Source organism: Erythrolamprus reginae, chromosome 8, assembly GCF_031021105.1.
Source record: "Erythrolamprus reginae isolate rEryReg1 chromosome 8, rEryReg1.hap1, whole genome shotgun sequence".
In the NCBI taxonomy this organism is placed as follows: Eukaryota; Metazoa; Chordata; class Lepidosauria; order Squamata; family Dipsadidae; genus Erythrolamprus; species Erythrolamprus reginae.
The window spans coordinates 26256938-26284030 of NC_091957.1; the positions used below are offsets into that span (position 1 = coordinate 26256938).

The window sequence follows — 27093 nt, forward strand, 5'->3', positions numbered from 1 at the left end:
CAACACCCTTGAGGACAGGCTCAGAGTACAAGAAGACCTAGACAGACTATCACAGTGGGCCCATACCAACAAAATGAGGTTCAACACCGACAAATGCAGAGTCCTCCACCTCGGCAAAAAGAACCCTAGACATACATACAACCTGGGAGATACCCCACTCAGCAGTAGTGACTGCGAAAGAGATCTTGGAGTCTTGGTGGACAATCAACTAAACATGAGTCAGCAATGTGCAGCAGCAGCCAAAAAAGCCAACTCAATCCTAAGCTGCATCAACAGAGGAATACGCTCCAAGACCAGGGAAGTACTAATACCACTCTACTATGCCCTGGTCAGACCCCACCTGGAGTACTGCATCCAATTTTGGTCACCTCACTACAAAAAAGACATCGAAACTCTGGAGAAGGTGCAAAAAAGAGCAACCAAAATGATTAGGGGACTCGAAACCAAGACTTACGAAGAGAGATTGAGAGAACTGGGCATGGACAGCCTAAAAAAAAGAAGGTCTAGAGGGGACATGATAGCAGTTTACAGATACTTGGGGGGTTGCCACGGTGAGGAGGGGGTCTCTTTATTCCCCAGGGCACCAGAGGGCCGGACGAGGAACAATGGTTGGAAGCTGACCAAGGAGAGATTCAACCTGGAAATAAGGAAGAACTTCCTGACGGTCAGAGCGATCAACCAACGGAACTGCCTGCCAGGGGAGGTGGTGAACTCCCCAACTCTGGACACCTTCAAGAGGAGACTGGACTTCCATTTGGCTGGGGTGCTGTAGGGTTTCCTGCTCAGGCAGGGGGTTGGACTCGATGACCTAACGGTCCCTTTCAACTCTATTAATAAATAAAATAAATAAAAATAAATAAAATAACTAGTTTTAGAATTATTATGTGTGGATAAGGAGAAGGATTAGAACAGGGTGTCAAACTTGCTGTGTCATGTTTTTGTCATGTGACATATTGCGGCTTTCTCCTCTTTCATTAAACCGGGGGTGGGTCTGCAGTTTGCAGCTTGCGAGTTTGACACCCCTGGATTAGATCATCCTGCCTGAACTTAGCTGCCTTCTTTTTCGTTCTTTTGAGTAACTGGGGAAACACAACTGACAACATTTTGGCAGACTTGATACATTTAGAGATGAGAAAGGCCTTCTTAGATACTGGAGAAAGTCTAAATCTCAAGAGAAGCTTCCAAGCACCTTCCAAGCAACCGAAAGCAGAATCACCGTTACTGGATTTCCTGTGGAAAAGCAGGAGAAGATACAGAAAGTCTGTGTCATCATCTTGATTGGGTGGAAACTAGAAGGCATGATGTGGTCTTCAAGGCTTCATGTTCCACCACTTGAAGGAAAAGGGCTTCCGACGGACATTTGTACCACAATGAACATCGCCATGGCACATGTAGTAAGTTCCATAATCATCAATAAAATTGCAGGACAACCCTAAGGGCTCCAGGAGACGTTGGACCTCTTTCTCCAAGCAGCATTGGCCATCGATGATAGGTCCGAACGGCTTTGGGATGCCCAGGTGTTTCCCCAGAACAATCATATTTACCTGCACAAGGGAGATAATCAGTGGTATAATAGGTTAGATTGTAATCAACATGATTTTGAACTGTATTGAAATTCAACAGAAAGGAGACTGATAAATTGTAATTGTCCACTTTTCCAGCTACTTTTAAAGTCAAAGAGGTTAAGTTCTTTACTAGGGACAATTAAGTCTTGATTTTCCACTTTCCCTGGGATTGTGTAGCTTCATGTTACAGCTGTTCAGAAGGATGCTGTAGAAGTGAACACAAGACACCCCTCTGGATTTACCCAATACTTTGAGCCAAACAAACCTTAGGGAAGGGGTCCCCAATCCTGGGGCTGGAGCATCCTACTGGGCCATGTAAATGGCTGGCTGGAGCGCATGTGCGCATATGCACACAATTCATATGAGTGATGGACCAGTGAGCACTTGCATGCGTACCACCTTGATACATACACAAGTCGAGCTATATGTTGCTCAAGGGTTGCGTATGTACTGGCCTGCCACTCACAGAGTCCAGTTCCCCTGTTCCCCCACAGCTGGGCCAGCAAGACCCAAGGGGTTGGGACCACTGTCTTAAGAGTTTCTTGTGATGTATGTATGTATGTATGTATGTATGTATGTATGTATGTATTTATTTATTTATTATTTAGATTTGTATGCCGCCGTGTGTGTTGCATTTCTTTTCTTTTTATTTTTTTTATTTTTTATTTATTTATTTTGTCCAATACACAATACATAGAAGATAATAGACATGATGTAATATATATAAAGAAAAATATAAGATAGAGGAGAAGATATATCAAAGGAAGAAAATATATATGATATATGAGATAAAGGAAAGACAATTGGACAAGGGACGAAAGGCACACCGGTGCACTTATGTATGCCCCTTACTGACCTCTTAGGAACCTGGAGAGATCAAATGTGGATAGTCTAAGGGAGAAATGTTGGGGGTTAGGGATTGACACTACTGAGTCTGGCAATGAGTTCCACGCTTCGACAACTCGATTGTTAAAGTCATATTTTTTTAGAGTCAAGTTTGGAGCGGTTAATATTAAGTTTGAATCTGTTGCGTGCTCTTGTGATGTTGCGGTTGAAGCTGAAGTAGTCATTGACAGGTAGGACGTTGAAGCATATGATCTTGTGGGCAATACTTAAATCGTGTTTTAGGCGTCGTAGTTCTAAGCTTTCTAGACCCAGGATTGTTAGTCTATTTTCGTAGGGTATTCTGTTTCTAGTGGAGGAGTGAAGGGCTCTTCTGGTGAAATATCTTTGGATGTTTTCAAGGGTGTTGATGTCCGAGATGTGGTATGGGTTCCAGACAGATGAGCTGTGTTCTAAGATGGGTCTGGCAAAAGTTTTGTAGGCTCTTGTGAGTAGTGTGAGATTGCCGGAGCAGAAGCTGCGTAGGATCAGGTTAACAACTCTAGAAGCCTTTTTGGCGATATTGTTGCATTCTTACCAGCACCCCTTGCCTTGAGTAGGGTTGGCAATCAGAAGGCCAAATCTGGCTCTAGGTGAGATGCCCACTAATTCTCCAAAGGACCGCCAAAGTTGAAGTAAACTGAACCTTTGACTGGGAGGACCTGTTGGGTGACTTCTTAGCTGGTTCTTCTCAAAACTCATTTGGGATGGGAGTCTTACCATGTCTGGGAAATAGGCCTCAGCGGAAGCCTTGATCACTCCAGGAGCAAAATTCTTAGGTAATTTGAGGTAAGGATGAAAAAGCTGAGGTATCTCAATAATGTCTTCCTCTGCCAGGCCCAGCTGCTCTTGAAGGATGGTTCTGTTCCAATTAATGCACTTCTGAAAAGGGAAGAAAGAGAAGCTTCATGGAAAAAGAAAGTAGAGAGAGGCCACACTTAATACGTCAGTGCCCACCAAGTGAATTCAATTAAACCATAACGTCAATGCAGTTGGGACCACAATCGAACCCACAATATATGTAAGTAAGAAATTTGTTAAGTGCACTTCGCTCTATTTTAAGATTTTCTTTGCCACGTTTCTTAAGTGGACCCCTGCAGTTGTTAAACTAGTAACACAGTTATTACGTCAACCTGGCTTCCTCATTGCCTTTGCTTGTCAGAAGGTCATCAAAAGGGATCATGTGACCCTGAGTCAGTTGTCAATCATTGAAACATAAGTCACTTGACCATGGGGATGGTGCAACAGTCCTAAGTGTGAAAAAGGATCCCTACATCACTTTGTTCAGTGTCATCATAACTTGGAATGGTCATTGAGTGAACTATTGTTAAGTCAAGGACAACCTGTAATCCCTGGAAGTTTTAGAATTTGATTGGAAAGCTGGGTCTATTTTCAAATATAACCCCTTGCTTTAATGTTTTACTGATTAGGTAAGGCCATCCCCAATGTGTCTTACACATTGGCAAAAAGAATCAGAAAACAAAATACAAACTTGGATGACACAACCTTGTAGAGACCCTCATTCTGTCCTTCTGTTAAGGACCTTGGAGTACTCATATATAATGATCTAAGTGCCAGATCCCATTGTAATAACAGTGCCAAAAAGATACTAAGAGTTGATAACCTAATCTTGCATAGCTTCTCCTCTGGCAATATTAAACCGCTAACCAGAGCATACAAAACATTTGCCAGACCAATCCTCGAATACAGCTCACCCATCTCGAACCCGCACTCCATTTTGAACACTAATACAATTGAGGGAGTCCAGAAATATTTCACAAGAAGAGTCCGCCACTCCTCTGCTTGCCACCAGACTTGAAATTTGGGGTTTAGAAAACAGAGAGCTACATCACCTTTCATCAGATCTAAATGTATTTCATAAAATCATCTACCACAATGTCCTACCAGTCAATGAATACTTCAGGTTCAACTGAAGTATGAACACACTTGCACAAAATTCAAACTCAATGTAAACAGCTCGAAACACGACTGCAGAACATATGACTTTAGCAACAGAGTGATCAATGCCTGGAGTGCTCTACCTGACTCTCTGGTTTCTTCCCCAAACCCCAAAAACTTTAACCTTAGACTATGTACAGCCGACCTCACCTCATTCCTAAGAGGTCTGTAAAGGGGCATGCATAAGCGCACCATTGTGTCCAGTGTTCCCTCTAATTTTTTGGGGGGGGTGGGCGGAAAAGTATAGTGTCTGAGTGGCAGTCCCTTCGGGACTGGGCGGCACAGAAATAATAAATAAATAAATAAACAAACAAACAAACAAACAAAAAACCCACCCTGTTTTGCCTCAGAGAATTTCAAAATAAAATACTGTACTGTACTGTGTGTCTATAACAGTGAGCTCATAATAGGGCAACTCTATCAATATCAAAATGCCACTTAAATAGTTGAGCTAGTTTCAAACTAGATTTTGATTTTCTTTCTCTCTTCCTTACTCCCATTCTTTTTCTTTCTCTTTTCCTTCCTCTCTTTTTTCTATCTCTTTCTCTCTCTTCCTCTCTCTCTCCTTCCCTCTCACTCTTTCCCTCTTGGCTTCTGAGCAGGTTTGGAAAACTCTGAGTTGATGATGATTTTTAAGTGAGCGATTGCTCACTGCTCAGCTTAGAGGGAACTATGATCGTGTCTACTGTCCCTAAACTACTGTCCTATTGTCCAAATTTACCTATACCTACTTGGTTTTGTTTATGTTTATACCATACCTATTATCTTGTACATGTTTTGACAAACAAACAAATAGATAAAAAAATAGATAAATAAATAGATAAATAGATAGATAGATAAATCAATCAATCAATCAATCCCCATCTGAACAGAACAATGAATAACCCCTTAGTCCTCTTTGTTGGATCACTCGGTCTCCAGATTTAATAGCAGAATAGGTGGAATCTCACTTGGCAGTGTTCATTCCACTCGTGTAAGAATCTGTCAGCAAGGATTTCTGATATGGAACGGGGCTGCGGACCTTCAATTCCTGTTCGAAAAAAGCAAAATTATTTGGTTTTTGGTGTGCATGTTTCTTTTCATCCCTAGTTAGAAGCCCAGTGCTTGGTGTGAAGGATTATTGTAACTATTCAACAATAGAGAAAGTCCTTGCTGATTCCCAATGGGGAGACCGTGTTGGAAGGGAAAAACACAACTCCTCGTAACGCAACCCAGTCCAACAGTTAACCTCATCCTTTTCAGAAAATGAAGCATCCTATGCAAACATTGGGCTTCCCAGTTAATTTTTGTATCAGTTAAAAGCCCTGCACAGAAGAGGATGAATCACCCGACCTTCAGGCCTTCTGGCTTTCCCGTGGCCTTCCTTTTCCTTCTTTTCCAGCAGTTTGAAGCAGGCTCTTGGGCTGGCCAGCAACAGGCGGAAACCCTGGAACGACGGAGTAAGAAAGGGAATAAGGCAGACGAAACAGAGAGAAGAGTAGCAGGCTAAAAATAAGAATTTAGCAGCTTAGGAGAAGTTTGATGCAGGGCAGACAGCCAGAAACTGCTGAACGAACACTTTGACCGCCATAGGTTTTCATCCATCGCACAGGTCGAGAAGTGGAGGATGGCAAGTTATTTCTGCCTTTTTCAATGTTTTTAGGGAAGAGGTATTCTATAAATGTACTGATGTTTAATCAGTTCCAGTTCTTGGTCTCTACAAACCTTAGAGATTCACAGCTGGATCAGAGATCCACCTTGAAAACAGTCTAAAGCTAAAGCCTTAGGACAGATCCTTGTGAATATCTCTCCTCTGGGTTGGACTAGAAGACCTCTATGGTCCCTTCCAACTCTGTTATTCCTTTGGTAGCAAAACAGGTTCTCCATTGAGTTAGAAATTCAGTGAAGTTCCCTAAAAGAGCTCAGAATTCCAACATACCAACTGGTTGTTCCAAAGGAGTTTTTTCAAAAGGCAACTGGACTTTGTTTTTCCTTGAAGTTGTTTCACTTCTCATCCCAAAACTGCTTCATTTCTATCAGCCATTCTCTGTTCTATTTTCTAAGAGCTGTGGTGGCACAGTGGTGGTTAGAATGCAGTGGTGGTTAGAATGCAGTATTGCAGGCTAATTCTGCTGACTGCCAGCAGTTTGATCCTGACTGGCTCAAGGGGGACTCAGCCTTCCATCCTTCCGAGGTTGGTCAAATGAAGACCCAGTCGGTTGGGAGTAAGAGGCTGACTCTGTAAGCCCCTTAGAGAGAGCTGTAAGGCACTGTGCAGTGGTATATACCATATTTTTCGGAGTATAAGACTCAACTTAGTATTTGGGGAGGAAAATAGGGAAAAGAATCTGCTTACCAGATATTCATCTGGCTAGCGTCCTTGGTCTGGTCAGCTTCAGCACATTATTTTATTCCCTGGTTAGGGCTTTTAAAAAACTTTATTTGGAGAGAGTAACAATGAAAAAGCTTACAAGCCAGTAAGAGCTGGGAACATTGTTAGAACCTGGTTAGGGCTGAAAAGAAACATTTGGAGCAAGTTAGAATAAGTTAGGGCTTGGAAAATATTCTTTGCAGAGAGTAACAATGATAGACCTTGCAAGCGGTAAGAGCTGGGAACATCATTAGCACCTGGTTAGGACTGGAAAGAAACTTATTTGGAACAAGTTAGAGCAATGAAAAAAAATCTCTGCAAAGATTTAGGGCTTGGAAAACATTCTTGGCAGAGAGTAACAATGAAACAATCTGCAAAATAAGAGCTGGGAAGATCATTAGCACCTAGTTAGGGCTGGGGAAAATAAGCTCCTAAAAAAGCTACATTCAGAGTACAAGACACACTTGAATTTTCAGCCTCTTTTAGGGAGGAAGAAGCTGCGTCTTATACTCCAGGGAATATGGTAAGTCTAAATGCTATTTCATTGTCCAGCTGCCTTTTGAAACAGAATCTTTGGGACAACCTGGATGACTGAGAACCTTCATATAGACCTTATAGGCCTCCAGGCTCTTAAGAATGGAAAATTGAAATATTTGGTTAGGCCAATTTCTTTCTTTCAGGAGATAAGAAGACTCTGGTGGGACACTTTATAAAAGACTTAGAAGTAGCACCACTGGATGGAAATGCAGAATGTCAAACAATTCTTGCCTACAGCTGTTGACCAGCCTCCTAAGCTGCCTTGACATGTTCACTAATTATGCAAATTGGTCACTTAAAGGTCTTTCCAGTTTGAAAGAATACTGTAGTATGGATCCATACCTTCTGGTCTGGGGCAGGCACAAAGGTGAGGAATTCATCTACGTGTCCCACAAAGAGCCAGTCAGTGTAGAGTTCAATAGAAGATTGTACAATTTGGGCGTAGAGGAAGTCCTTGACCAGTTTGGACATTGGATTATTTCTTTAAAAGAAAAAGAAAAAAGGTGGGATCTGAATTCTCATGGTATGCTAAATCATGATTTGTGAATGCAGGGAAAATGATGGATTCACAGCACCCTAACTCATACTACAGTATCCATTAAAAGATAAACTTCAATGGTAAATGTGTCTTGATCTAAAACTTAATCAACCAGGTGATGTTTTAGCATCTTATGAGACAGGGCAGCTTTTGAGTAAGGCATTCAACCAAGGGACTCTTTCCGTTTTATTCAATCCTTTTTCATCCAATTTAAAACCATTGAAAAATACAATGTATTTTTAAAAATCTCCATAGATCTCCATCTGCTCGTTTTTGGAAGCTTTTTCTCAAGTCTGTTCCTGGGGAAAGTCTTACTAGAACAATAAAATTTCCCATACACATTCCTACTGGCATTCACGCTGAAGGTTGAACATCATTAACTTGGAAAAATGTACAATTCTGTGGGAATGCTAGCTCAAATGTCTTAAGAACCTCCATATGAGAAGAGGAACCCCTATAAGTGCATTTGAGTTTAAACCATAGGTATGTGGGAATCTTCTTATAATCTCCTGTCATCACTTACCTAGGGAAGCGGGACCCTATTAGGATGCGCCCAAGGGGATATTCCTTGCCTTTGACGTTCACCGGAGGGCTGACTTCAAGATTCCCAAATGAGTCCAGGCTACTACCGCCAGCATGTTCATCAGAGGATGGCTCCCGTTTTACATACCCGAAATCTGGACCCTTGGAGGGAAAACAAACAGTTGTGTCAAACACATCTTATTCAATCTTCTTTTTATCCATGCTGTATTTGAGTTAGACAAATGCTTATAAAACTTGCTTCCAGTCTTTTTGAGCCATCAGTCTCACCTTTGATGAAAGGAATATCAGTAAGGTAATCATGAATTTTGAATTTTTTATGAATTAATTGTTGAGGATATAATGTAGAGCTGTGATTTTTCAATAGCCAACATCAAAGCAAAGCGGGGAGGGGGCGGGAGTGGAATACAACTTACCAAAACCTCCTTAAAGGGAAAATCCTTCAGGTCTCCATTTCTTGGGGAGTCAAAGACAACCGGAAATGTTTTGTGGGGAGCCTGGATGTACCCAAACTCCATCTCATCCTAAATTGACAGAAGAGTTGAAATAAAATTAAAAGGTGTCACAGTACCTTTTTTTTGTTAAAAAAAATGTTATATATAAAACATTTTACACACACACACAAAAGATAAGATACAAAATGGTCTATTCAGTATATCACATTGTTTTCCCCCATTTATTAACTTTCTGGTATTTGTTTAAATTTCATTTATTTAAATATTTCTCCTTCTTACTTTCTATCCCTTGATCTTGGTTCTCCTCTCTATCCAATTATATAATTTATTCCAAGTTTCAAAGTAATCTGTGTCCAATATATCTTTTAATTTTAACATCAATCTCTCCATATCAGCGCATGTTAAAATTTTAAACAGTATTTCTTCTTCTGTGGGAGCATCTTTGTTTTTCCATTTCTAGGCATAGGCTATCCTTACCACAATTAAAATAGGTAACATCAGATATACTTCCCCCCCACCCTCACATTTATCAATAGTTACTTCCAGTAGCAATAATTCAGGTTTCAGGTCGAGTTTAATTTCTAAAATCTCTTTGAGACATTGTCTAATTTTCTTCTAATACTCTCTTGCTTTGTCACACTCCCATCACATATGGTAATATGTTCCAATACTTTTTTGACATTTCCAACATATTTCTGATATATTTTGGTTAATTTTTGCTAGTGTTGCTGGCGGGAGTTGCCACCTATAGAACATTTTGTACAGATTTTCTCTGTAAGAGATGGCTATTGTTAATTTTCTATCCCTTTGCCATAGGTCTTGTCAATTGTCTAAATTAGTATTGTATCCAAAATCTCTGTACCATTTAATCATTGTCTCTGACTTGCTCTTCCCAGAGTGCCTGCTCTAATAAGTAATAATATACTTTTAAAATAATTTTTTCTTCTCTTCCTAGAATTGTTCTATCTAACTGTGTTGTCTCCATTTTTATGCCTAGTTCTCTTTTATTCTTCGTGTATTTGGCCTGTATTTGCAAGTATGTCCACCACTCTAATTTTATGCCTTCTTCATTTAAACCTATCCTTGTTTTTAAATCTCCATTTACATCTAATATGTTATTGCGTTTCCTGACTAATAACAATTTGGATGCACATATATCTCTAGTGTGGATAACCAATTTGGAATCTGTGTATAATTTTGCTTTTTTAATTTCTTCCAGACTTCAATTAAAGCATTCCTAATATTGTGCCTTTTGAAGTATTGGCTGATTTTATACTTTTCTTACCATTAAAAGGCATGCCATTCAATTTGTAGATCATGACCTTCCAATTTCAAAATTCTTTCATTTTTTTAGTTGAATCTCCAATCTCTAATCCAAATTAAAATCATGGCCTGATAATACTTTTCCCAATCTGGTAGGCCAAGTCCGCCTCTCTCCTTTGAATCTTGTAATAATTTCATTTTAATTCTTGCTTTTTTCTTTTGCCTTATGAATTTTAATATAATTTTGTTCAAATTTTGGAAAAAAAGCTCTTCTCTAATTTTATTGGTACACATTGAAATAGAAATAATAATTTTGGTAAAATATTCATTTTAATTAGTGCTATCCTTCCCATACAAGTCCAACTAATAAATAAATAAATAAATAAATAAAGGAGAATTGCAGACTTGATCATCCAAGTCTGTTTTTATTTGTTCAATTAATTTTTCACAGTTATCTTTTTTCAATGTGGCACAACACCTTGATGTTAATAATATCCCTAAATATTTCAAATTTTGTTTGTCGTTTGAATTCCAAATTTTTCTATTAATTCTGATTCCTGCAATTTGGTCATATTTTTAACTATCATTTTTGTTCCTTCATTGTTAATTTTTAATCCAGCCAATTTTCCATAGTCCACCAATAGCTCCTTTAGCCTATTTCCCAATTTTAATGGCTCCTCAATTATAAATACTAAATCGTCTGTGAATGCTTGAATCTTATAAATTTCTCCCTTTATCTCTATACCTTTGATTTGTTTATCTGCTCTAATTATTCTTAGTAATACTTTCAATCATAATATGAATAATAATGGTGAGAGTAGACAGCCTTGGCTTGTTCCTTTTTGAATTTGAAAACTTTCTTTCATTGTTAATAATCATTACAGCTTTTTGATGGTCACCTCTTTGTGTTATGCAATAGATTATAGAAATTTATGTTTGGTTTTCAATCTGTTGAAAGTCAAGGGAAAGCAATTCAGGTTTATCTACTAAAATTGCTTTTAAAGACTAATGTTTGAGGCATGTTCTAATATCTGCTAAACAAAACTCCGCTTTGGCAGCAGGAAAGGCATCTGGCCATTAAATACTCTGCTACCTCCATTCAGTTGCACACACTCCACCCCACAAGAGATTGGGGGTCGTTAAAAGATGAGGATGATGTACAGGTAAGAACTATCCAAGTTTCTGCTCTAGTAACACCAGGATCTCATTTAGCAGATCACCTGACCCAAACAGCTTCTGGTCTGTGACCTACCTGGATCCATACGTCACCACGATTTTCTTCTTCCGGGCAAATAATAAATTTGCATCCAGCTTTTGTGGCAAGCTTCCTTATATTTTCCACAAAATCCTTATTATCATAACTGGATATTTAGAGGAACGGGTGGAGATTAGAAGAAAAAAAATAAGAAGAGAGTTAAGGACTTGTGTATTCACCAAACTTGATGGTGGGTGTTCTGCCGGCTCCTGGCACGAGCCTTCAATTAAATGTAAAAGTAGCAAAAACAGACACACACACACACACACACAGGAAAAGGCAACAATAGTTTCTTTATCCAAAGAAAAATAGAAGAAAAACCCTATTTTGAATTCAACGGGCTCACTTGTAAAAACAAACAAACTTGAATGCAGTGAAATAACCAAAACAATAAACTCAAGTCCATTAACCAGTAGCTGTGAATTCGTCACAGCTACTTCTCTTCAGACGTTGTAAACTCACTATGATTTATGGTCAGAGTCCTGAAATCCAAACAATGCAAACTCCACAAGCACGATCAGATAATCTTCCACACTGCGAGGCCGGCACGCTGCCCATTTAACAGCAGCCCTAATTATTTGAACTCCACACAAACAACCACAGGTGGACTCTATTATCACCTGTAATCCCTACAAAGCTGTTCTCTTCTATGCATGCGTGGGTCTATCACAGCTTCCTCATCAGAGTCTATCGAAGATAAGGAAGATGATGACTGGCTTCTTGGGCTGCCTGCCAGGCCCCACTCTGAAGGTCCTATCTCACAGACACTCCATTCTTCAGAGGATAATTCGCTGCCCGAAGCTGTCAGCAGCAAAACAGGCCTGTGACATTTAGATGTTTCACCCACATCCACCCCCACAGTCCTTGGAGCAGGAGCTGGGCCAGAGGTAACCACAACACCGGGTATACAAAAAGCTTCACACATATATATTGGTCCATGACTCCTTACCTGCAGACGTAAACTGAAACTGGCTGCAAGGTGTTTGGGGTCATAATCCATGGAGCAACACGGAAGATCAAGCTATCCATGAAAATGGAAGTTTCTGGGACCCCCTGAAGCAGGAAAACACAGGAGACAAGAGTCAAGAAATATGCTGAATTCCAGAAAAATGCATCTAAATATTTAAAAGCTACAAGATTTAGGAGTACAGAGCTAAGCTTGAAGTAAAAACAACAACAGAAAGAGAGGCCAACATTCTCTTTAGTTCAGGAAAGGAAGAGGGGTAAGAAAGAAGCTCAAGATAATACCATGTTGATCCTCTTTACTGAAGGAAATTTAAGGTTTCAAGATTCTGTTCATCGTACTTTATACAATAAAAAAATAGAAATCCTGCAGTTTTGTGGGTTCTTTTTCCTGACCTGCATTCTCTTGAATAGATGATAAATGAAGAAGTGAAGAAGGTCCTAGAGGGAGGTCCTATGATGATGATTGAAAAAGCATCCCAGAAGCTTTCTCCATTTCTTTTCAAATGTGTTTCTTTCTCCCTCTTCCCCATCTTCTCTTTGATGTTCTCCATACCTTCTTGGCAGGATCCAGGAGTGACGCGTAGAAAGTGACAAGCCCTGAGAAGTCAACATCAGGAAATTGCAGCCCTTCCACGTAGAAAATGCTCTCCACTTGACCAGGGTTCCGTTTCACATGGTAGGAGATCTTTCCAGATCCTAGAACATGTTCGTAATCTCTCTTCCTGTCTGTAAATCAAAACCCAATCTTGTATTATTCATTTCTTTGTCTCTTGAAAGCAAACATACATACTTTTATCCAGATCTGTCAGTTTTAGGCAATCTGCATAATTAAACCCAAGCACATTAACTCTTTGAGATCCAAAGGTCTCAATTGGTCATCATTAGTGTTGGGCGAACCGAACTTGCTGAGTTCATCTGTTCTTAACTGCTTTATCTGAATTCCTGGCATCCTCCCAACTGGTTTGATTTACTGCCATGCTACTTCACTTTTGGAACTTCAGCATAGAAATCAAATATATAAGTAAGTAAGTAAGTAAGTAAGTAAGTAAGTAAGTAAGTAAGTAAGTAAGTAAGTAAGTAAGTAAGTAAACAAACAAACAAACAAACTCCTTATCTTGCTTGCCCTGTTGGATTCAAGGGACTCATACTTATTCTGTGCCTGTGTTGCCTTTGTGCCACGCCTGGGTAATCACAGCCACCCTCTTTGATCCAGGACAAAGTAGATAGGTATCTGCATTATCCCCTCAAAAATACGTCCTTGTGTTCTCTAGATCACCATCATCTTCATTTAACAACCTATAGTCCTTTGCAAGGTAGAGTCTGGGCAACTGAAATGAGCCAGTAGAGTGTTTTAATGGCTGGATGCCCTTTCTGTTGCCATTGTGAAGTTTTGTTCAGTAGATATATTTTCATTGTGCCCAGAGATAGAAATATCTGCCTCTACATAGGATTGAACTCATAGCTTCCTCAACCACCTGTAGGTCATTGCAACACTTCTTTCTTGTTTTCTCTAGATGAAGAGCATAAAAGGGGAAAACTGGACACCATGGTTGCTTGGAGAATCTAGAATAAGCATTCTCCTTTGGGTCTTTGCTTCATTTACCTTTGGCCTCAGTCCTGGAACCCAACGGCCAGCTGGCCTTCAACACTTACCTTTATTGTAGAAGACCCCCACTTTGTCACAATCAGCTTTTGAGATGTGGAGAGTCAGCTGCCACTTTGCAAAAGCTTCATTAGGTCCCTGAGTTGTCAGGATCATATGGGACATGTCTCCAATGTCTAAAAGGAGAAACAATTCAATTCAATTCCATTTGAGCCAGAAATTCTTGACTTCTGGACTCATGCTTTCATTAACCACAGTCTGGCTTTAGTTCGACTGATGACCTCAACTATTCACAATTTTGTACATGACCACGGGTGCATGGCATGACCATTTATGATAACCTTGGGGTATTAGACGGACCATCAAGCACCCATTCTGTGATCAGAATAACCGGCCATAACCGGTCAATAACCGACTGAGGACTCACTGTATTCAGCCTTGTGTATCCCCATTGCAACAACACTGCTTTACAGATTGTGGATGTTGAAGTCCACACCTCTTAAAAGTTTTTGAGAATGAAAAAAAATACCCTTAACAATGGGTGCTCCTCATGCCTACCTTGCATGGACATCAGCTTGGTGTCCTTGTTGTCTTCCTCTTTGGCTGTACAGTTGTCTCGGTCACAGTTCACCAAGAGAATGGCCCCTTTTCCATCTGGCCCCCACTTCCACTGGTCCTGCAGGGATGGGAAGCCGTGTCAGGATGGACATCAGCAAAGTTGGGGATCTGTGCCTCCTCCTCTTTGTGGAGGCCATGAAAATTAACCACCTTCCTCTCCAGAAGCTGCCAGAAGACCAATCTGTGGTCTCAGCTGCTCTTGTGAAAAGTAGCATCTGCTTCCCAAATGATCCAGCTACAATTTTGTTTATTATGTATTTATTCATTAGCTTTAGATGATTGTAATTAGCCGAGTGAGTTCATTACAGTAACACCCTAGCTAGGTGTGCCACTGATCTGTTAGCAAATCCCACCCTCCCCTGTCAGCAGGAGAAACGGCCCACAAAGCCATCCGCTTCCCAACCTCCCTTTGCATTAATGTTAAAAATATTTTCATCCCCGTCAATCTGCTCCAACTAAAAATCTTATTTTAACCTTTTGCTTCCCTCCTTTGGTCACTGTTCCTGAACGGTTTATATCAGCATCCAAGGACATTTCTGCAGCAGGAAAACAAAGAGGGTGTCTGTGTTTAAAACAAAGAAACTTTTCATTTATTCCCATCCAAAGCCTCTGCTTGAAAAATGTATTTCAGGCCATATTATTTAGTTGTCTGCTTTTGCCCAGTCTGATCAAGGCAGGATTCACCGATCCACATGTGCTGAGATACAGCCCTCCCCCATCCACCTTTTGGCTGTGCCACACCTCTGCATCTCTGCCAGCTTACCTATGCAGGTAATATGCAAAACTGCTTTGGCGATGGGGATATTGCTGATATCGTCATAGTAGGAAACTCTGATCTGCAATATAGCATCAAACAGTAAACTTAAGACAAAGGGAATTTTGGATGTCACGCCTTAAATTCCTCCCTTTCTAACACAGTATGTTTTCAACTTTATAATCTATCAGGGGGTCTCTGCCCAAAGGAATATTGTACTGGGAAACTTTCAATTTGCTTCATGATCGTTAAAAATATTTTCATATAACAATAGCCCTTAGACTTATATACCGTTTCACAGTGCCTTACAGTCCTGTCTAAGCGGTTTGCAGAGTCAGCCTATTACCCCTAAAATCTGGGTCCTCATTTTACCGACCTCAGAAGGATGGAAGTCTCAGTCAAATTTGAATCAGTGAGGATCGAACTGTTAACAATTGTCAGTCAGCAGAATTAACCTGCTGTATTTCATGCTAACCACTGCACCACCATGGCTCTAATTAACTTTGCTCTGCATTTTTATTTCACTCAGTTTTTAAAACAATTCTTGTGTTGCATCTTGACAAGGGTCCTCCGAAGGAGGGGAGTTTGAGAACCTACCAAATGAATTCATACAATTCATGCCCTATCCAAAATTGGAGCATATAACTACTGGTGCAAAGTCAATTTAAATGAAGACGGAGACACTCCCCAAGTTATGTCTACTAGAGCAAATAAAATTACAATCACAAATTTCCTGCATCACCAAACTAACAAATGTTGTAAGAAGCTGTGGCCTTCCTGTCTCTTGCGTAACAGAACAATTCGAAAAAAAAGGTGCCCAAATAATTAGGGATATATATAAGCACAAAATGATATAGTGATTCTTAGTATGGTGTGTAACTGGAAATGGCTGAGTAAATACAAACGTACTTTTCAAGTAGACAGCTATTTGAAGCTACAACTGCCAAAACATCTTAGGGAGATATTTATGTGAGCGAGATTCGAACAGCTTGACACAATGGTCGTATACAGGAGATTCCATTCTATCCCTTACAATGAGCGTCTCTGCATTTGTGGAGTGGCAGAAGTAGAAGACCTGGCTCACATCCCACCAAAAGTGGGACGGCTGGTCACCTTAGCCTATAGGCTAATCAATAAAGCTGTCATATATCATCAGTAGCGGGTTCCTACCAGTACGGTTGATGCCATAGCACTGGTAGCAAATATTGAGCTGCGCATGCAGCTCCGCATTTCCGGCATGCGCGGGCACTCATCCAAGCAAGATTTTGCTTCTGTGCATGTGCAGAAAGGAAAATTATGCAAGGGCACACGCGCACAAGAGAGGTTTTGGCAAAAATTTTGTGTGTGCGTCCCCTCACAAGATTTTGCTTCTAAAGCCTGAGGAAGGGGAAAAGCAGGCCTATCAGGCACACCAGAGTTTGGGAAATGGGCTATTTCAGGCCTCCAGAGGGCCTCATGGGGGTGGGGAGGCCGTTTTCACAGTCCCCAGGCATTGAATTATGGGTGTGCGCACTCACATATGCGCGATAGCACACAAACACACTTTCGGCACCTGAGGAAAAAAAGGTTTGCCATCACTGCCCTATAACATTGCAGATAAATGGTTGTCCAATCTCTTATTAAAAACTTCCACCCAGAACTACTGCAGGAAAGTCATTCCGCTGGTTTATTTATGATGATTTTGTTCAGGAAATCCAATAGTAGGTCTAAAACGAGGCCTACAAAACCCAGGATCCTTTGGTGCTGAGAAGCAACTTTTGGCCTACGTTTCTATCCTCACCTTTTTGTCATCAACATGGTCGCTTGGTGCATCCATGGTGGCCCCGACCTTGACGGTCTGGTGCAGCGGCCATTTTGAGTCATGGCAGTTGATATTCGATTTGGTCATGTCACCTTCGATTTTGTAGATGTTCAGGCCAGGGGTGGCCCAGATCCCAAAGGAAGTCACACCCTTCGGGGCTGCCCTAAAGAAAAGATGCTGTTTATTGCAAAACTGTTCCCATTTAAGTCATAAAAGGAAGTTAAGATATGCAGTATCGTCCCCGTGTCCCTTTAATGCCTCCTGCCACAGAAATAGTTCTGTTGGTTCATTGCCAAATCTCCACATAAATATGGATGAGATCTGACTCCTAATGTCCAAGTTATTTTTTGACTGATGGAATGTGGTGCTCCCCTCCTTTTTCAGCCTGTAACTCCCTGCAAATCCTCGTAAGTTTTGTGGGTTTGATGTCTTTGAGCCCACCCAACAGTGCAAGAGCTTTTAAGTACATGGCTTTGGCAAGGATTGTGCTGCATTTACACCTGTGGTGACAACAGATTAGCAGATCCTTCACCATCTACCTGCACCCAGGTTCTCAACACCTTCCTCTGTTTCTGTTGTGTAGTTGACAGTTCCAAGGTGTGCCCCATGGGCTGATCAGAGCCAGTGTTTATTCAGCATACACACACACACACACACACACATGACAATCACAACTATCCCTTAAGCTGCCCAGTCTAAGCCTGATAGGTGTTATTTTAATTAATTACAGTAACCATAAACAGCTTTTTAAAAAAATCACAAAACATAAAGAGGAAGAACTTAAATATTCAATAGTTTTGCCATGATTCCTATCCAAGTTAAATAAATGAATGACTTAGGGATATCTTACGACAAAGTGTGTGGGTTTTATTATTTTTCTCCGAAATTCAGAAACCATCAGAACTTTTGTAAAATGACCTCCCAGCCATCACTGCAAACCCAATTTCTCCTCCTTTTTGGGTTGGAAAAGGTTGGTGCTAAGTTTCTATAAAGTTTTGCTTTTAAATAAAAGAAGGGATGGCTCTTTGCCTTGTGTTTTGAAGGTAGAGAAGGACTGCGTAGAGAGACTGAAAGAAGTGTGATTTTTTTTTTTAACAAAATGCAAAACAGTTGCAGGAACTGGGTTTTTACTGCCACACTGGGTGTGGCTTATTTTGTGGGTGTGGCTTAATGGTCATGTGCCTGGGTAGGAGTGGCTTGCCAGCCGTGTGATCAGGTGGGAGTGGCTTGAACGATCATCTTACATCTCGACTTACAACCTTACCAGTGTCGCTCACTGGGGGGGCAATTTGCTTCGCGTTTCCCACACACTTCTTCCTGGGTCACCTCCCCCACCTCAGGCTGGGTAGCTAGGCGAACGGGTGCTGTCAGAAGCATAAATGCTGCTAGCGCCGCTTCCACCCAGGCCTTCTGCTTGCACCTCAGGCGGGAGGTGGCCGTGTGAGGCTGGAGGGGAGCTGGGCAGGAGAGAGGGAAGTTCGTCTAAGGCCAGGAAGGAGGAAAGAGGAAAAAAGCAAGGAGCGTAGATGCAGCAGTAGCAGGGAATAAAAGGAGAGCCGAGCTGAGACCATTAATCCAGGAAGTGACAGCCACCGATCAGCTGGAGCTGTGCATGCATCTTTATTTCCGCTGGTGGAACTGCATTCCATTCCATCCCGTCCTGTCTGCTGCCCATCCCTGGGTCTCCTGCTTGGGCAGGGGGTTGGATTAGAAGACCTCCAAGATCCCTTCCAGATCCACTTCCTATTGTATTCTACCCTATCTTATTAATTAATTAATTTATTTATTGGATTTGTATGCTGCCCCTCTCTGTGGATTCGGGGCAGCTCACAACACATCAATAATAAAACAGAGTATGATAATACATTGGATCCAATTAATATAAATAATTAATTTAAAACTTTATAAAAAGCTAAACATCAAAAATCATTCATTCAAGTACAAACCATAAGCATAGAAGACATTCAGTGGCCAGAGGCTGGGATCTAATGAACCCAAGCCTGGCGGCATAAATAAGTTTTCAAAATGTCCTACAAGATGGATTGCGTTGCCATCAATTCTGAATGGAAATTCAACAGGGGCCCTTCCCTTCTCTCTATGAAACCAAGCACTTTTCCTGCTGCCTGTCAGCAGTTCAGGGAGTTCTTTCAGATAGCAAAACAAATGATAGCATTGCCCATTACCCTTGCAGATTACCAGGTTGAGGACTTCCTTGCAAACACTGAGGGCTATACAGAAATCTGGGCATCGTTTTACTTTTTCTGAGATACCTCACTCACTTCTAAAGATGCTTTCGGGTTTAGTGAACCACTTCTCCCCCCCCTCCCCCCCCAGCAGTTAGCGGTTGTGAAATGAAAAAACATATAATTTTTTTTTCTAATTTTTTTCTCTGCTAAATTTCAGCTGCCTCTTGCGAAACTGAAATAATATTTTAAGTTCTTCTTTTCTTTTGTATATCAAAAATAAAAATGTTGCATAAGAGGAATGTCTAGATGCTTACCCATGGATGTCCAGGCAGAGTTCAGTGCCCAGAATGTAGAAAGTGCTGGTAACCTTCTCTGTTGAAAGCTGGATGCACCTCTGATTAGCCATGCTGGGGTATTTTTTTTCCTGTCTTCCAGGAGGGTTTGCTGGCTCTGGAATAAACATCCCTGAGCTGGAGGGAGAGATTTAAAAGGTGAAAGGGTGGGGTGGGTACCTGCTCAGCCTCTCTCCATCTTGCCAGCTGATAGGCTAGTGCACACTCTAACCCCGCCTTTTCTGGGTTCAGGTGGCAGATTTAGGAGATGTTCTCAGCCAAACAGTGTTATCAGCTTCCACGCCAGGGAGGAGGAGGAGGAGGAAGTAGCTGTAAGGTGTGGAGACTTCCTAGAAAGTAGCCCAACTCTTGACTGACACAAGTTTATTTATTTATTTATTTAGATTTGATTTCTATCCAGCTGAGATGGCACAGTGGCTAGAGTGCGCAGGCTACGTCTGCTGACTGCAATTTGGCAGTTCAAGTCTCACCAGGCTCCAGATTGATTCATCCTTCCCTCCTTCCTAGTTGGGTAAAATGAGGACCCAAATTGTTGGGGGCAATAGGCTGACTCTGTAAACCGCTTAGTGGGGGCTTTGAAGCACTGTGGAATGGTATATGTGCTATTGCTATAGCCACCATTCCCGGCAAATGACTCTAGGAGACTCACAATTCAGAAATGTAGATTAGAATTAAAATCTTTAAAACATTTAAAATAATAATGACAGTAGAAGCCAATGAGAAGTGAGAACCCTCACAACCCCCCCCCCAAAAACGTTAAAGCATCTAATGCTTGTCTTTTGTAGTTGGAAAGAAGTAAGACACTAACTTACCATAGATCCAGGCCATTCAGGGCAGTAGTTTGTCTGGAGGACTTGAGATCCACAGAAGATGTATTTGAAAACCGACAACTGTATTCTTGCTCTTCAATAAATAAATAGATTTGAGGAGGTCTGCAAATAAGGACTCAGTCTATCCGGTATCTCTGTTTACCCGTTCAGTCCAGGGGTGGGTTCTAACTGACCTCGCTTACTCCCACACATGCAGAATGCCAAAAATCCCATTTTTTTTTTTAAAAAAAAAGCCAAAAACAAGATGGCGGTACATTCAGACATGCATGTGCAGAAGAAAAAAGAATCAGAAAAAAATTCCACCCAAAAAAAATTCCCCGCAAATTTATTTTCCCAAAAGAAAGGGAAAAAAAAGATGGTGAAAGCTACCTGTTCGGATGAACCGGTCCGAACTAGGAGGAACCCAACTCTGGTTCAGTCCATATTTCGAAAAAGTCCAGCTCTGAAAAAAGTCACTTAGGATCATTTTGCACAGTTAGGACCATTGTGGTATCAATACACATTTTGGTCATATGATTAAGATTCATATTGTTAGCAAATGGCTCGTATTTATGATGATCGCGGTGTCCCGGAGTCACGTGATCCCGTTTTGTGAATTTCTAACCAGCAAAATGAATCATGGAGCCAATTTCACTGAAAAACTTTGTGACTAATTTAACAACTGCAGTGATTCACTTAACAACTCTGGAAAGGAAGGTCGAAAGGAGAAGCAGAAAGTTTGGAGCTTGTGGTTGTAAGTTGAGGGTTACCTGTAACACACACACACACACACATATTTTATAACAATGACATTAATGCTGGAAGGTGTTGAGTGTACACCCAGGGTCCCTTTCCAACAGTCTTAATGAGAGATGATGAAATTTGCCAGCTTCTGTTAAGCCAATTAGCACCTTCTGTGAGATAAAACAAAAATTATCTCCCATTATCTCCAGAGGTGAGGTGGAAATCTCCCCCATTTTAAGAAGCTGCTTTTGCTTTGAAGTTTTTGATCTCCCTTTCAGAACATCTTTGGGAAAGACAGAAAATGTTCCCTGTTTCCTGGGGCGTCTTTCTCTGATTGGTCCTTTTCTGGAGGTTAGATTTATATTTATTATTCCAGTAAAAATAGAGAAGTGGATGTGAACCCAGTTGAGGTTGGACTGATGGGACATGTCTATAGGGCAGTGATGGCGAACCTTTTTTTCCTCAGGTGCCAAAAGAGCTTGGGGATGCGCTGTCATGCATGCATGAGTGCCCACACCTATAATTCTGTGCCTGGAGAGGGTCAAAACAGCTTCCCCCGCCCCCTTGGAGGCCGGAAATGGCCTGTTTCCTAACTTCCTTTGGACCCAGTAGGCATGTGTTTGGCCCTCCCCAGGCTACAAAGGCTTCCCTGGAGCTGGGGAAGGGTAAAACTGTCCTCCCCCATCACCCCAGAGGCTCTCCAGAAGCCAAAAACACCCTCCCAGAGCCTCTGTGTGAGCCAAAAATCAGCTGGCCAGCACACACATGCAGGTTGGAACTGAGCTAGGGCAATGGCTCCATGTGCCACCTTTAGCACCCGCACCATAGGTTCGCCATCACTGCTATAGGGCGTGTCGAATTTTGCAACTTTGAATTTCCAAACATTAGGGGTACTCAAAGGTTGTGACATGTTTTGGGGATAGTAAAAATATTTTGCTTAATTTAATACAATGTAGATGTGTTTGCTAAATAACTATATAAGTACCATAACTTTTGAACTTTGTTCTATGTTTTATAGGTGGTATATGTCACCAGAGAAAATAGCGAAAATGACTAAAGATAACTCTGAAATGTTGGAAATGTACTGTATATACAGTGATCTCTCGGTTAGCGCGGGGGTTACGTTCCAAGACCTCCCGCGCTAACCGATTTCCGCGTTATATTGGATGCGGAAGTAAAACCACCATCTGCGCATGTGCGCCATTTTTTTCATGGCCGCACATGCGCAGATGGTGGAGTTTGCGTGTGGGCGGCGGGGAAGACCAAGGGGAGGTTCCTTCAGCCGCCCAACAGCTGATCTGCTCCGCAGCGCGGAAGCAGCGAGGAGCCGAAGATGGGGTAAAGGCAAAGGGGAAACCCCATCTTCGGCTCCTCGCTGCTGCCGCGCTGCGGAGCGGATCAGGTGTTGGGCGGCTGAAGGAACCTTCCCTTGGTCTTCCCGCTTGCCGCTTGCCAGTCCACACACGCCCCCCTGGATGAGCCGGCCACAGGGGCGAGGGGTGGGGATGAAGGGGCAGGACTTCCCGGGCGGAAGGCATGCTCGGCTCTGCCGCTCCAGCCCCTTTCGGCCGAGCAGCCAGGGAAGTCGAGCCAGGCGTGGCGGCGGCCTGCGCCGATGTTCCCCGCTGCGATGGAAGGCAGTCGCTTGGCTAGGGAGGCTCGGCCGAAAGCGGCTGGAGCGGCAGAGCCGAGCACGCCTTCCGCCCGGGAAGTCCTGCCCCTTCATCCCCACCCCTCGCCCCTGTGGTCGGCGGGAATGAAAGGGCAGGACTCCCTGGGTGGAAGGCGTGCTCGGCTCTGCCGCTCCAGCCGCTTTCGGCCGAGCCTCCCTAGCCAAGCGACTGCCTTCCGTCGCAGCGGGGAACATCGGCGCAGGCCGCCGCCACGCCTGGCTCGACTTCCCTGGCTGCTTGGCCGGGGAGGCTCGGCCGAAAGCGGCTGGAGCGGCAGAGCCGAGCACGCCTTCCACCCAGCGATTGTTCCGCTGCCGCCAGCATGGCCTGGCTGGCAGCGGAAAATGTAACGGAGCCCACGGGGGATTCGCCTTCCTCCCACCCGCAGCCGAGACTGATTGTGGGCTCCTTCGCAACCTCGGAGAGCTTCCGGGGCATGAAAGCTCACGAAAACCAGGAAGCTCTCCGAGGTTGCGAAGGAGCCCACGATCAGTCGGCTGCCGGCGGGAGGAAAGCGAATGCCACGGGGCTGGGCTCGGCTCCCCCCTCGGCTCCCCCCCTTACCAGCCCCGCCGCGGAAGGCTCCATTCTGTTCCCTGCCGGCCCGATTGAGCGGCCGGCGGTCTCCATTCAGGGAACAGAATAAAAAAAAAATTTTTTTTTTTAAAAAATTTTTTTTTAAAATAATATTTTAATATTTTATTTTTTAAATAATATTTTTTGAAAAACCGCGTTGCAGCGTTTCGCGCTAATCGAGAACGCGCACGTCGAGGGACCACTGTATTGTATTATATATGTGTATATATGTTGTAAGCTGCCCCGAGTCCTCAGAGAGCGGCGGCATATAAATCAAATAAAGAAATAATCTAACATACTAAGAAATGTACCATATTCCCTTTCCGTTTCTGTCTCTGAAAAGTAAAGCACTTTTCTGGTCCAAGTAAACATTTGTTATTTTCCTCATTGTGCTCCAAAATAGGCCAGAGTAGAAAGACAGCCTACAAATCTAATTAATTAAAAAGTGTTAAGGTAAATTTTTGATTGTGAAAGTATATGGCATGTTTAAAACTTTGAAAAATATCATTTAAAAGTCATTTCGTTATAATGTAATCTAGCATGATGTCATTTTAAAAATTTTCACCAATGCCTCTAATATAGAGATTGTTTTCATTTGATATGAAGTTTTCAACATCTGCCAGAAGTATCTTACTATCCATTATGTTTTATTCTAACTTTATTATTTTTAGGATTTTTTGTTTTTAAATTACAGCATGTAAATAGACCAATTTGCATTATGTCTAATATTGTATTTGATAAGTTTTTTTAAAAAAATATTAATACTTTCAGACATGCCTGGATAAATCTTATTTCGCTGAAATTCTGAAGGAACATAATGCTAAAGACAAAAAACATGCTTATTGAAATTATCATTGGCTGTAGCTTTTCAAGAAAGAGGAAACAGCAAGGTAGAGATTTCTTATATAGTGGTGCCTCTACTTAAGAACACCTCTACTTAAGAACTTTTCTAGATAAGAACTGGGTGTTCAAGATTTTTTTGCCTCTTCTTAAGAACCATTTACTACTTAAGAACCGAAGCCTGGAAAAATTTCCCAGAAAATTTGAGAGCGGCACAAAAGCCCAGCCAGTTTCATGCCATTCCCCCGTTAATCCCGGTCATCTCACGCTTTTCTGGGTTGCCATAGGAGCCTTTTGGTGGTGCTTAAGGAGGCTTTGGCAGTCCAGATTGAATGAAGCATTTTCCTTTCTCTGGGCGCTTGGAGAGGAAATAAACCTCTGCCAGAGAAAATAAACACTCTGGGCAGCCGGGAGTCATCACAGCGAAGGAAAGGCATAGGCTACAAAGTAAGTGAGGGAGAGGAGTGAGGAGCCCTTCAGCATAGGAAGGAAGAGGCAGCAGGTAGCCGCAGCAGCAGCCACTGTATGGGAGACAGTGTATGGGAGGCAGCATCGTGCTGGGTGTATGGACGGCACGTGCTCTTGCTCGCCACCTCAGAGTCCCTCCTTTTTTTCTTTTAAGCCTTAAAGTTTTGGATTATTTTTATTCCACTCACCTCAATCTTCTTCCTTCAGCAGCGACTGTCCTCCTCTTCTTCATCCTCCTCCCACCCAAATTCCGAGCTTTTATTTCTTTCCTAATGTGTCTGCACGCATTATTTGCTTTTACATTGATTCCTATGGGAAAAATTGCTTCTTAAGAATGTTTCTATTTAAGAAACTGGTCCCGGAACGAATGAAGTTCTTAAGTAGAGATACCACTGTACACTGTGGGATTGAGAGATGTGAAATCTAAGAGACCTAATTCATGGGCAAGTTTTTTGAAGAAGTGAGATAGGGTTAAATGGGTAAAGTGTCTTTCTGTTGTAAAGCAAAAAAAATGCACCTATATGACAGAGTGGAATTTTCAGGCAACTGGGTGCCTGATGCTCACTTAACCGAGTGTTTGGCATACAGCTGAGAACCTTCTTTATAAATGCAAGTGGGGGAAGCAGGATATGGCAGAAGGAAACGGGGGAAAGAGTTTGCAACAAAAGACACAGGAGCAGAAAGGAGAGGCGAGAGAAGAGGAGGGAGTTTGCAGTCTTATTTTATTATTTTTCCATCACAAAAACTTGCCAATATGTACTGTTAGCATAGCAGAAGGAAAACTACTATTTTTTCATCAGTGGACTTCTTCATTTTTGAGGTAGCATTACCTTCTTTTTGTAGTACAGTGAACCCCCGAGTTTCGCGATCCCGATCATTGCGAAAGGCTATATCGCGATTTTTCCACCCGATGACATCACTCCCTTCCTTTCTCATCTTTCTTTCTCTCTCTCTTTCTCTATCTTGCTTCTTCCTCTCTCACACTCTCTTCCTCCCTCTCTCATCTCTTTCTTTCCTTCTCTCTCTTTCTCTATCTCTCCCCCTCTTGCTCTCGAGCGGCGAGCGGGTGACGGGCAAGCGGCAAGCGAGCAGGCGGGCGGGCGAACGGGCAAGCGGCAAGCGAGCGGCCGGCCGAGCGGGTGACGGGCAAGCGGCAAGCGGCAAGCGATCTTGGGGTTTCCCCTTTGCCTGGGCGGCGGGAAGACCGGGGAAGGTTCCTTCGGCCGCCCAACAGCTGATCTGCTCCGCAGCGCGGCAGCAGCGAGGAGCCGAAGATGGGGTTTCCCCGTTGCCTGGGCAACGGGGAAACCCCATCTTCGGCTCCTCGCTGCTGCCGCGCTGCGGAGCAGATCAGCTGTTGGGCGGCCGAAGGAACCTTCCCCGGTCTTCCCCGCCGCCCACACGCAAACTCCACCATCTGCGCATGTGCGGCCATGGAAAAAGGGGCGCGCATGCGCAGATGGTGTTTTTACTTCCGCACCACTACATCCCGAAATATCGATTATTGCAAGGGGTCTTGGAACGGAACCCTCGCGATAATCGGGGGATCACTGTAATTTGAAAGAAAAATATGGTTTCTTAAACTCTATACAAACATACACACACAAGCATACATAGTTCCCTCTAAGCTGTGTAGCATGCTGGAGCGCAGGCAAATCCTAAGGACAGCCCAGAGTTTTCCAAGCTGGCACGGCTGACAGCTGATCCACCCCTCCCAAGCTGTCGGAGGGGGAGAAAGCCCTGGCTTCCTCGTCTTGGCCATCGACCACGCCCACCTCCTCCCATGCCCTTCCGCTTCCCCTCAGCTGCCGCCACACTTACCCGCCCCGGCTCGGATACACACCTGCACGGCATCAGCGGAGGCATTTGCCTCCTCCCCAGCTGCCACGCTGGGAGCTGCCCCCTGGAACCAGGGGCGATGGGCCCGGGATCGGCCTACACTGCCCTGAAATCCCCCGCTTCCCACGCCACTGTGCTGGCCAGCAAAGCGTCAAGGCTTCTGAGGTGAACTGCGCGGCGGTGGGAGGCAGAGCCAAGGGGAGGATGCGGATCCAAGGGGAGGGCGCGACGGCCAGCAAATCCGGCTTTCCGGGAAAGCAGCGCGCTTTTTAAACGCACTACTTTTCTGCACCTCTTTCCTGGGCAGGGGTGTGGAGGTAACCACCTTCCCCTCGCAGCACCAGGCTCAAACCCTGTGCTGGCCAGCAAAGCCGGCTCTGCTGACCGGCGCAGGGCTTTCCCAGGCAGCCAGCTTTGCAGGCCGGCACAGGGCTTGAGCCTGGTGCCGCGGGGGGAAGATGGCCGCTTCTCACCCCTGCCCAGGAAAGAGGTGCAGGAAAGCTGCGCGTTTGAAAAGCT

At 43.1% G+C, this 27093-nt stretch overlaps 1 protein-coding gene across 1 annotated transcript; it reads right to left on the reverse strand.

The window, feature by feature from the left end:
• Positions 1–1270: 1270 nt before the first annotated feature.
• Positions 1271–19678, reverse strand: LOC139170772 (protein-arginine deiminase type-3-like). Its single transcript, XM_070758278.1, has 16 exons — positions 19587–19678; positions 17066–17249; positions 15295–15367; positions 15006–15067; positions 14472–14589; positions 13964–14089; positions 12864–13036; positions 12294–12397; positions 11342–11450; positions 8788–8895; positions 8355–8515; positions 7636–7774; positions 5739–5832; positions 5357–5436; positions 3168–3329; positions 1271–1544 (listed from the first exon to the last, which is right to left on the reverse strand). Exons 1-16 carry the CDS (start codon positions 19676–19678, stop codon positions 1311–1313), a joined length of 2019 nt encoding a protein of 672 aa, XP_070614379.1. The 3' UTR covers positions 1271–1310.
• Positions 19679–27093: the final 7415 nt, after the last annotated feature.